We start from the raw sequence: 11,958 nt of genomic DNA on the forward strand, positions 1-11,958 counted from the left end.
ACAAGGAGCTTCTTGAGCATGAGCAAGTTTACCCCCAAGTACGAACAATTGAAACTTATAACTTTGTAAACCAAATTATTGTTTTCGTCTTTTCAGTGCGGCTTAACTAAGCAAATCATGGATGGACTGCAAAACTTTATTGGTTCAAGCAGCGTTAATGAACTTGTATAAATAATGTGGTAAAGACATATCAAGATCATGTGAAATTGTTAGAAATAAACTGTTGGCATAGTTTAAGTCAGTTGCTAAGAACTGCGACTGCTCCTCATGTGCAAGTAATCGAGTCAGCCACAGACTGAACAAAAATTGAACAAACACAAAATTATAATCTCTAAGACAATTACTGTATCTGGTCCAGATATTTACCAGATCGGGTACGGATCTGACCAGATAAAGTGGCTGTCTGGGCTGATAGATAATATATAAACTTTTGTCCACAATCGTCAGGTACATCAGATAAAAACCAGAAAACCAGTATTTTTTACATTAACAACGTCTGCGAAAAATGACTGATTTGTATGGTGGGACTTTGGGAAAAATATGGTAGATAAATATTTAACGTTAGGGCAACGTTTTATTGTGGCATATGCATAACAAATTCCATCATGTGGTAATGAGGCCAGCATGGTTATCAGATCATATGATCAAAACATGGGTGCAAAAAGTGAGTACTGCGATCACAAGACGTACAAGGACGAAATAAATATGTCATTTTAAGATGTCTTATCAACTATCTCCACAAGATGATTGAACAGTCTCTGATGCGCTTGACCAACCAATTGACGGCTACCTGACTTAAATCATTAACGAAAAGGCAAAGAAAAATCTGTCAACTACCCAGACAACAATTCAACCATTTACATTGATTCAACGTCTGCAGAGTGATAAAAGCCCATCATAGTCATAATGAAAGCATGATCAATGCGCAAGTTATGATTGTCCGATAACTTACTCAGACAGCAAATCAACCGTTTTTTTACATTGATTTGCTGTCTGGGTACAAGCTATTGATTCGTGGGAGGTGCTCCAATGCATAAATTTATTAAAGTAAAAATCTTACATCAAATCGCGGAGTTAACTGGAATTGGCCCATTTATATGATTGACAGGCCAAATGGGCGGAGCTAAGTGCAAGTGGAAAATTACACCAAAAGACAATTGGTGGAAATGAACGCAACCAATTAACCGTGAATGATAAACCACATATTTAATAAATCATGGCAATGGCTTCGTATTCAAGATGACGCAATTCATACACGATTGCTGCACAAACTCAAGACAGGCCGGATCACTTTATGACGTAAACGCAGTATTCACATGCGCTTTGAAAAATTTCTTCACTTGCTTCAGTAGGCTAGTTTGTGTGCAATGAATGCTATTTAGTATTGTGACGACACTGTGAGCAAAGTTTTACGCACAAATAAAGAAGGGGCGCATGGACAATTGAAAGAGAATTAGTATAAATGCTCAACACATAATTCTGTAATGTCTACAATAAAAAAACGTGTAATAAACAAACTTGCATTACAAATTGCATTGTGAAACAGTCACGATGGGATAGTATAGCGGCAAAACAGTATGTCGTTCTATGAGGTACAGCAGCACCATCTGCCCCGATACCTCAGTTGAGTTTCGTCTTGGTGAAAAAAGATCTGCAATACCAAGTGGCCCTAATTCGAATCTCGGGGTGTGCGCTTGAGCAACGCATTTCAAGGACTGATCTCCATTCAGCGGCACCTGGTACATGAAATAATTCACAAGTAACACTTCAAGCGGAAACTTCAATCTGTCAACCTCGGCAACCAGGCGTGCGCCAGTGGTTCAAAGCCTCTACAAGCAGGCGAAGCTGCCTGGATTAAGTTCTCATGGAAGCTTTTCAAGTCCGAGGATAATGATTCCCATCATCATCCAACACCAACAAAGTTTGAAATTTGTTATCCTCATTTCTTCATAGCCCTTGAATCAAAGGTGTACTACAGAGCGAGTATAAAAAGGAAGTTCCTTATTGTGACGTATACCGCGTTGCAACCGCGGTGTGGCTAAACCACCACGAAACGAAGATTGGCGCTACCCAGGCACCTGAAAAATTGGCGTTCAAGACACAAGGATTAGCGGCGAATATTTGAAAACAAACTAACTATTCGGAAGCAGAGTAACAACAAATAACATTGTTTCGAAACAAAGCAACTCCCATTATCAGGAAATAAGAATGAGCAGCAAAAAACGGTTTTGTTCTTTTTCTCTGCAAGTATAAAATGGTCTTGAAACATAAAAAAGAACTAGACAACAATGACTCAAAGATTTGCTTCAAAATCCTTGACAGATATTACCAGCTCCATGTAGAGATAGAACATAAACAGTTAAACACGTACCGACAAAACATCGTACCCCTGAATTTGAAATGTTACTGCTAAGTTCCTGGTGATAGAGAAGTAACAATTCACATAAACACATTTTCTGAAGCTGGGCATTGCAAGGTGGGAGGGGCGGAATGATGATCTTGAACTGAATTGAAGCTTTGACTTGTCAAAGGAGAAGAGGGTTTGAGTGGCTTCCCAGACAGCAAAATCAGTTATTTTTACATTGATTCAACGTCTGTAGACGTTGAATAGTAAAATGATGGATTTTGCTGTCTGGGTTCACTACCAAACAAAAAATGAACACTTTAATTTTAACCAATTAAAGAACCATTTATGAAAAACTATTCAAAAACCAATTACTACATAAATCGACCCAAGCTGTAAAACTATGCACGTAACGGGGAGGTGGTGCTTCGACGTATGGCAACGTTGAAGCGACGTAAACAAACCAACTTTGATTGCTGAAAGTCACAAGCTAACGATAGAAATTTTGTTCACAAACCCACCAGCAAAAATTAGCCTGTCATCACCGTTTCAACATGGCCAGACAATTATTAGAACATAACACATGCAAGAATAAATTCGTTTTGAATCAACAATGTAGTAAATCTCCAGGAAGGTAAAGTTTCACAAGTCAAGGCTGACTACGGCAAGAAGCTTTTGAGATGTAGCAAAAACTGTGAGGAAAAAAAATTGAAGGAACTAAAATTATTTTAAATCGAATAACGTTCCGAATCCTTTTCAGCTGACTTCTTCAGTGATCAGCTGAAAACATCTTGAGAGAAAAAAAGAAAATTTTCGACAATTATTGAAAACATTGTTTGGAACGATAATAAAACCGTAGTAAAATAAATTAAGGTACAATAAAACAACTTTTGTAAAATGAGTAATTAATTTCAAGAATGAAACCACGGCATGAAGCAGTCTGTCACGAACAAGTCGTTCCTTCGAATCTGGCGCTGTTGCGTGATGCGGTGCTCAGGAAATTCCCAGTCCCCGTTGATGACGTCATAATCACGATGCCGACGCAAATAAACCACGTGACTTGGCCGGCTTATCAACACCGACTACGATGAGCTTGCCATCACGTAAGCACGCGAGCATGTGCGTCATCGACTTTGTGACGTAAACGCAGGTGATTGGCCGACACAACGACAGACGAGATATTTCGTGGAAACTGTCAAAAACAAAATCCGGAGTTAAAAAAATTAAAAGTTAGTTGGTTAGTTAGTTAGTGCTTTGTTCGCCGTACTGCTTGGGCGTCAGCAAATTTCGATCCGGCTTGATGGCGGCTTTTCACAACATGTTGGTTGGTTTTGAATCTTTATCCTCGGACTGACAATGCCTTGATTGGTTATTCCTGGTAGTTTCGCATACTTGTAGAGGCTCTTGATGCAGGGCCGGTCACCGAGATTAGCAGAGTGAAGTTTTCCGATTGTTGAAATGTTGTTGCCGGGAAATTATTGCATTCACTAGGTGCCACTGAATGGAGAGCAGTCCTGAAAATACGTTGCTCAAGCGCACACCCCGCACACATGTTAATCATCAATTAAAAATTAATTACATTTATGTTATTCCTGTATTAGTATTGTAAAGCATGACTTCCTTGTTTTTCTTCCACTTAATCTAACTCTTCACCGACCATGCATGAGCTTGGTACGAGAAAAAACTTGTGGAATTGAAGGTTCCGCCATAAAACTGTTAAATAGGATCGGATAGGATCATACGTTTTGCCCAGAGCTCAAAATCAAAATTACATCGGCCTTTAGTCATGACTATAAGTTTGCACAGTTGTGTATTAGTTTAAACAAACGATCCCATCCCGTGCAGTTGCATGTACCTGAACAATTCCCTGACCACGAGCAAGCCATGGACGTCTCCAGTCACGAGGTGTTCTCCGCATATGGTCATGTGACCTAGCCTAGCCTCCAAGCAGTCTAATGCAAGATGTTGTCCGTTGATCGAAAACAAATGCAAGAAGTGTTTTTCCTGTTGAAAGAAAAACAATGATTAATAACGTTTCTTTCACGTTTTTTTTTCTAATTCAAAATGTTTGTCACTCCGATCTTCAACGATTATTGTGTGAGCGGATAATTATTCCAAGACTGAAAGCCTTTTCTGAAGCTTAATGGTTCCATTTGTTAGTGATATGTTGTTTGTCAAAACAGCCAAAATTACGTTTTTGTTCAACGCAACAATAGCGGTGGCTGACTGATGAATCACGAAAAGGAACAGAGTAGTGCTCCACATCCACCACCGCTGAACACACCAGCATCACCTACCTCTCCAGCATCTTTCAACGTCCGAGCATAAAGAACGATCCTTCCTTCCTCCGACATGGTGATGGACGGCACAGTGTAGAGATGAGGATTGTTCCCGGGAGGACGGATAGTGCGGATGTAGTTTCCCTTCCGCACGCTGTGCATGATGCAGGTGCCATCCTAGGAGGAAGAGGAGATGTTTAACCAGGGGTGGGCAACTCAATTTTTCAATAGGCTACCCAGGGGATGCATAAAAAGTTATTTAGAAAGTCAATTCCATTGAAAGAATAGATTAATTTTAGAACTAATTGTCCCCAAAGAGAGTTGTTAAGACGAGGTTAAAGTTTTACAGAGTCATAGCAAACCAACTGCTGAACAATATTGTACGAATTAAGGTAAAACAAACAATCACTTTTCGAAATGAACTTTAGATGAAATTAAAATTGTGACTGCTAGGCCTTTAATTCTATAAAACGCATTATTAAAGGATCTGAAAAGTCAACAAAGAGGCTTGTAATGTAGAAGTAACAAAACTATCTAGTAATTCTAACCTTTGACGATGATAACGCAACATCTAGTTCGGAGTTGATGAGAACGCATGTAACAACCTCCTGATGTCCGTACAAGATATGGAAGGGGTGCACACCCAAACCACCGGGGGAGACGGGGTCCTGGTAATTTATCTGAAAATATGCAACAAAATAGTAAAGTTCCAATGACGAAGGTACTATTGGAGTCCATGAACCTACTGATATCACTATTGATACCATAAATAAAACAAATATTTAAGGTGTCTCTGGCTGAAACCATGCCTTGACTTTGCATTAATGGATTTATTAACTTGAAATGGTACAATGAGAAGGGAAGTGGTTTTCTCCTTGGGCCGTAAACAACAAACAACTTAAGCCCCAATGTGGCTGCCACATCCCATTTTTGCCAGGAAATGGCCGAATTCCAGCGCTTTTTGATGAGTAAACAGCAAACAGTTGAAGTTTTTATATAGTGTCTTGGTCTAACAATCAAACGAAATTAATAAAGAAAACGTCTTGGTGCACTCTAATGTTGTGAAAGAGTTTGTGAGGATCTTGTCGGCTTTCACCACAGTCAGTTGACGGAGAAACACATTGCAGTTGAGATATCTCTGAAAGGATGAAGTTAGGACACACCTTCCAAATGATGGATGTTGTATCAAAAGATCCAGACATCAAGTAACTGCCGCTATGGTCCATCGCTAAGCAGGTTACCACATCTGAATGAAACATGCAAAATAAAAAGGATTGTATGTTGTGCGGTTGTACTTGTGATATTGAAGGTTATCGTGGATTAAATGTTGCTACAGCTCAAAAATTGAACCACACGGCATTTAACATCATACATTAGAGTGAACATAAAACTATAAACTACGAAGATTATTATCATCATAATATGTGTTTGCATCCATCGCAGATACGCGTTGCCCCTCAGCACTTTACAAAACAGATAGTGTCAGTGCAGCCGTATAGAGACGCAACTGAGTACACTATTATTCTGAATCTATTCTTTGCTGAGTCAAAAACAAAGTTCAATACCAAATTTTAAAAAGTCTTTGGTATGATCCGACAGGGTAACGAACCCATGCTTTTTAATTCACAGGCGAATACACTAACCACTAAGCCACCGAGCAGGATCCAGGAGTTCACAAACAAAATAAGCGGTGTTTCGCAAAAGTTTCGTAATGGGAACTTTAAGCCCAACATATCTCTAAATGACTGTTTTTTAGCATTAAACATAGGTTCGATTCCCGGTCGCAACTTTCCAAAAGGTACCATTAAAAAATCCCCTTTGAACTTTGTTTGGTAATTACAGAAGAAAAAAGAGCAATAGTAGTGGTGGGAATCAAACCCACGTCAATGTAATGACTACCACCGCTCTAACCCAATGCGCTAAAGCAGCCGATGGCAAACCGATGACTTAATTCAGCTAGGATTTACGTTTTCCTTTGCTACTCAAAGGGGATGTTTTAATGGTACCTTTTTGAAAAGTTGCTTCCCGGTCGGGTCACATTGAACAAATTATGAAATGATACTGAAGTTATTCCTATTGCACCATGCAGTGCAATAAGAAAGCATATCATCATCCTTGAAATCTTTAATGCTCTCACCTAGATGTCTGACAAAGGAACATACCAACTTCCCCCTCACCGTCATCACTCGGATGCTGTTGTCCCAGTAACCGGTGATGAAGAGGAGCTTGGCATCATGGCTGACTAGGAACAGATGAGGAGAGAGATGGAGGCCAGGATAGAGCAAACCTTTCACGGTTTTCTGGAGCCGACTTTGGAGTAAAAAAATATTTAGGAGAATTTTTAAGAGGAGTCAGTATTTAGAAGGAGTCAATATTTAGGAGGAGTCAGTATTTAGGAGGAGTCAGTATTTAGGAGGAGTCAGTATTTAGGAGGAGTCAATATTTAGGAGGAGTCAATATTTAGGAGGAGTCAGTATTTAGGAGGAGTCAATATTTTGGAGGAGTCAATATTTTCAGCACACAAACCTCATCCAAAATGTAAACTAAGCTACGCCACCGCGTTGCGAGTGAGCACGAAAGGTCGGTTGGTTCGACTCTCACCATGGTCGTTGGTTGTTTCTTGGTAATATACTTAGTGGCTTGAAACGAGGTACACATAGTGGTTTGAAATGGGGAACAAACATACCATAACCTTCGGTCCACTAAATTTATATCTTTATCCATCAAGTATAATAATCACCAAGCAGAAGACTGGAGAACACACGTCACACGGTATAAAAAAATACTCAAAAATAGGTATTTCACACGTCCAACTGGCAGTATTTTATTTAGTATAGTAAAACAATATAGTGTTTTCTATGGTAGAACAGTATTTTCTTTTACATATTGAATCAAAAACGACAATGACACGTAGTGTGTTGTAAAGATCTGTAACGAAATCCTCACACGTACCGGTGCCCCACAGCTGGGTCCTTTTCAAAAGTGAAATAATTTGTGATGGTTCGATCATATGGAAGCCAACCGTGAAGACCTATGACGCCGCGTTGGCTCACTGTTACCATGGCATCGGGCATGCCTGACTGCATAAAGGAATGTGATTGGTTGCGCGGAACGGTGACGAAAACAAGTGGATCCCCATTTTCCATGATCTGGGAAAAGCGTTGTTCTTTGTTTGTGAAGTTGAATGAAAACAAAAACATTGTAACTGTACCACTAGATACGAAACACCCAACAGCTGGCAATCTATTGTCAACTAGCTAACACAGGTTGGCTGCTTTACTTGAAAAATTTAAGTGGTCACCTAGTAATCTGGTTGTGAATGTGCTGCTGAGGAACAGACAGAGGACCACATCATCAACGATCGCATCATTTTCAACATACCCCACGGAGGGGAAGGTCTGCATGTCTTGGTTGATGAAACCAAGATGCTCTTTAGTAGCCTCGAGAGAGTGCAGACTCGACGACCTCCCACACATACCCAGAGCTACGGTCTTTCGCATTCTCTCATTGGATCAACACTGCATGTTTTCGCTTTTATGTACGTTTTGTTTTGGATCCAAACAAACATAAATAACCTACTAGTAGCCTCTCAGTGTAGTTTGGTAACATGATAAACTCTAGGGTGGATAAGGGTTAGACCTCGGCCCCAGAAGCTCAAATGAAGAAGTCACTTAGTTCTCGTTGATGTTGATAATGTGATTGCAATGTATTGATGCAGTTTATAATGTTGCATTTTTTTCTTGCGTTAACGTAAGTAAGATGAGGAACGGATGAATCTTTCTTGAAAATATTGTTGTAGTAGTCCACTTTTAAGCTGGTGATGTGTCCCTGTTACCGATGGTGGCCGGATCCACCTCAAAGTGCTGCAATCGCCTACACACCTTCCTCCACATCGACCTGTATAAACTAAAGCATCCTCTCTTATCTTATGAAGCAGACCTTGCTGATTTCCTCTTTAACTTGCTTTTTTCTCGTTTTCTTGGGCCGTTCTTTCCTACGACCTTCCACACGCAACTCCAGCGCTCTTCTCAAAACATCATTTTCATCCCTTTTCAAAACATGGCCATACCATCTCACTCCATTTGTCATCGGTAACTTATCAAAACTCGAAAAAATTGAAACAACAAACTGGTTGCAGGTATTTATCATCAAACACTAAAAACTTTTTGAAGATTGGCCGCCTTACCTCCACAAAGAACACTTTCAACTGATCAGGATGCTCTAGAACGTTCAAACTCTTCTCTTCTCCGGGACTCAGGGATGACATTATCCTTCTCCCAAGATCCTTCTTTGCTACATCATCACTGCCAAGTCTTCTTGGATGAGGATCAGTGAGGAGCTGAGTGGGGGTCTGCCCGAAGTTATTAATCATTCCCTCAACCGCCTTCCGGAGAACAGGATCACTGATGGCATCCAAGTCCACTGCGCCTGGAAGAGAGACGTTGATGTGTCAGATGGGATTAAGTTGATTAAAATGAATTCCTATAGTAACCATCACACACCGAGAAATGTGTGTGCAAAGTTGCGATTTAAAGCTAAGCTGGCAGTGTGACATCATAAATAGAACGTTGTGTTGCAATAAGATCACATGGTGCCATCACAACCACAAAGATACTTGAAATATGAAAAGCTAAACAAGCCTGGAGTTAATTAGTTCTAAAATTCTCCAAACATTTGAAGAAGCAACTTTTTGACATAAACTTTCACTGGCTGGGAAATAACGTATCTCTCTTGATAGCTTTTCGACCAAAGATATGGTGAGTTATGTTTAAAATTTCCATGCAATGCATCCATGGCGTAATCGTACCTTCATATGTGCAGTAGTAAAATACATTCAATGCTTTAACTGCCTCCTCCCCTCTCTGCTTGTAACCGAATATGAGATCAATCCAGTGATGCAAGTTGCTTGATACAAAGTCGGACTCCAATGCTTTTCGGTGCTGCAACGTTGTATAACATTTATATTACCATGTGCATTGTGCAGTAATTTCAAGCGTTAAAAACCTACGGGGGGATTCGTAGTGCCAAAACCACCTTTAAAGATTGGTGAACCACCAGAAACATAAAAAGCAAAGTAAAATAAGGTCTGAAGAGTTGAATATTCGAAATGCATAGATCAGAAACTTTGTGAAAACTAAGGACGGACACGAAAGACTTTAAGTACATGCGAAGGAAGTGTTCGCTTTTATTTGACTTTGAGCTGCAAGCAGGCACTTTCACTGGAACTCAAATCATAGAGCTGCTGACGGATGAATATTTTCAACAATATTACATTTTTCAACTCCCACAACTACAGTACACTTTGTACATGCGAGAAAACTCGAATAACGTGCATTTTCTATGAAGCAGATATCCTTTGATGGTGAACTGTTAAGTTGGTATAAATCTAATTTTAGTGGATTCTTATTGTATCGAGCACAAAGTTACCTGAAAAATAAAATCCGCTGGAGACTTGGCCCACTTCGGCAGTATGACGTCATCAACTACTTCCTTCGTGAATTGAAGTTTTCCCAAATCGAAACCTAAACATCGTTGAATGAAAACGATTCCTTGCAAGGTGTGAAGCAGCTTCATATATACTTTCTGGTTTTGTGCACGGTTTGGTTGTGTAGCCAGTGAAGACCCACAGACTCATCGTTGCTACAGAAGGTTGCTAACTGTATACAACTATACTGTACAATATGTATTGTACGCCTCTAAGAGCGGCCAAGGGAACAAAAAATAATCTTGATAAGGGCAATATGCATAGCCGAAAACGTTTGCTATATTTATTTTTATAATGTTAAATGTTGCTCAGTTATGTCTGGACATAGTTAAGAAAAGTGAAGACAATGAAATTAAAAGCAATGGTGGCTTTCAACTCGTGTAAAATATGACGTCACCACGCCCAAGCCAAACGCATAAAACACAAAACTTGCAAACACAAAACTTGCAAAAAAAAAACTGCAAACAGCTTGTTTGCAGTGTCGCTTAAACTTCCTGTTGCTCACAATACATTGTTGCCCAACAATACATTGTTGCTCAACAATACATTGTTGCTTAACAATACATTGTTGCTCACAGTGCATTGTCGCTCAACAATACATTGTTGTTCACAATACATTGTTGCTCAACAATACATTGTTGCTCAACAATACATTGTTGCTCAACAATACATTGTTGCCCAACAATACATTGTTGCCCAACAATACATTGTTGCTCACAATACATTGTTGCTCAACAATACACTGTTGCTCAACAATACATTGTTGCTCACAGTGCATTGTTGCTCAACAATACATTGTTGCTCAGTGCATTGTTGCTCAACAATACATTGTTGCTCACAGTGCATTGTTGCTCACAATGCATTGTTGCTCACAATACATTGTTGCTCAACAATACATTGTTGCTCAACAATACATTGTTGCTCACAGTGCATTGTTGCTCACAATACATTGTTGCTCACTTCACCTTCGGGTGGTTCTTCTTTTTCAACAAAATGTGAAAAAAACTACGCTTGCACTTGATAATACAATTGCAAAAGATTTGTATTGATACAAATGAAATAAAATTTACTTGAAAAGGGATTGACAATTGCTGCGCGGAAACAATCGGCCACCCCCACTAGTGGGGAACAAACCGACGATGGATTATGATGATGATGATGATGAAGAAATGCGACCATTCCAACACATGTGAAAATCTCACCGTTGGAATTGACCAAGAATTCTGGCATGTAAAAGAATTCTGGAATCAATTCCTTGACATCATTTGTTGTGTCCAAGATGGTTTGGTATGTTGCTCCTATGGAGTGGAACTGTCGGTCGGATAGATCGAACCTATATAGGAGACAGATCATTTGTCTGTGTTAGTCGCGTCACAGGTTTAGCAGCTGTCATCAGTGTTGAATGCAAAAACCAAGTGAATAGAATAGCTTTATAAACATGTCACAATCCATTCTATTGGAATTTGAAAGTGAGCAATTTTCAAAATTATTTACTTTAAAGTTATTTCATAAACCAGAAACACATAAGCCACATCCCAGCAGGACACTAGTGCCATATACCGAAATGGTCATGCAGTGCTCCTATTTGTAAACTAGCTTATTTCATATGGCATACCCCTTCGATAAAGTGGGGGAGAAAATGCAGCAACGTTTTCTTTGAGAAGCCATGCGGTTTTTCAACTGATTCAAAGTTCTAAAGCTTAAAGTTTTGCTCACATCATAAAAAGAATGTACCCCAGGTACAGTATAGAGAGAAATGACTTATTATCCTTCATGAATATTAAGTTGGTGAGTGTAGTATCAAAATAATTTGCTTTACTAAAGAATTTGTAGAAATTAACCCTCTGCAA

The 11,958-nt window shown here is 39.5% G+C and overlaps 1 protein-coding gene across 1 annotated transcript in view; it reads right to left on the reverse strand.

Annotated features, from left to right (window-relative positions):
• LOC145775965 (neurobeachin-like protein 1) overlaps nt 1-11,958 on the reverse strand; it is a 52,390-nt gene continuing 40,432 nt past the window's right edge. Inside the window, exons 49-59 of the mRNA XM_082587407.1 lie at nt 11,311-11,441; nt 10,051-10,145; nt 9,431-9,563; nt 8,810-9,051; nt 7,576-7,772; nt 6,761-6,933; nt 5,787-5,869; nt 5,172-5,303; nt 4,642-4,800; nt 4,200-4,348; nt 1-3,536 (exon numbers count right to left, since the gene is read on the reverse strand). Of these exons, the coding sequence (XP_082443533.1) occupies nt 3,374-3,536; nt 4,200-4,348; nt 4,642-4,800; nt 5,172-5,303; nt 5,787-5,869; nt 6,761-6,933; nt 7,576-7,772; nt 8,810-9,051; nt 9,431-9,563; nt 10,051-10,145; nt 11,311-11,441 (1,657 nt within the window). The 3' untranslated portion in view covers nt 1-3,373. The remainder of the gene's footprint in view (nt 3,537-4,199; nt 4,349-4,641; nt 4,801-5,171; nt 5,304-5,786; nt 5,870-6,760; nt 6,934-7,575; nt 7,773-8,809; nt 9,052-9,430; nt 9,564-10,050; nt 10,146-11,310; nt 11,442-11,958) is intronic.

This window comes from Aplidium turbinatum, chromosome 1 (genome assembly GCF_918807975.1).
Source record: "Aplidium turbinatum chromosome 1, kaAplTurb1.1, whole genome shotgun sequence".
Lineage (NCBI taxonomy): Eukaryota > Metazoa > Chordata > Ascidiacea > Aplousobranchia > Polyclinidae > Aplidium > Aplidium turbinatum.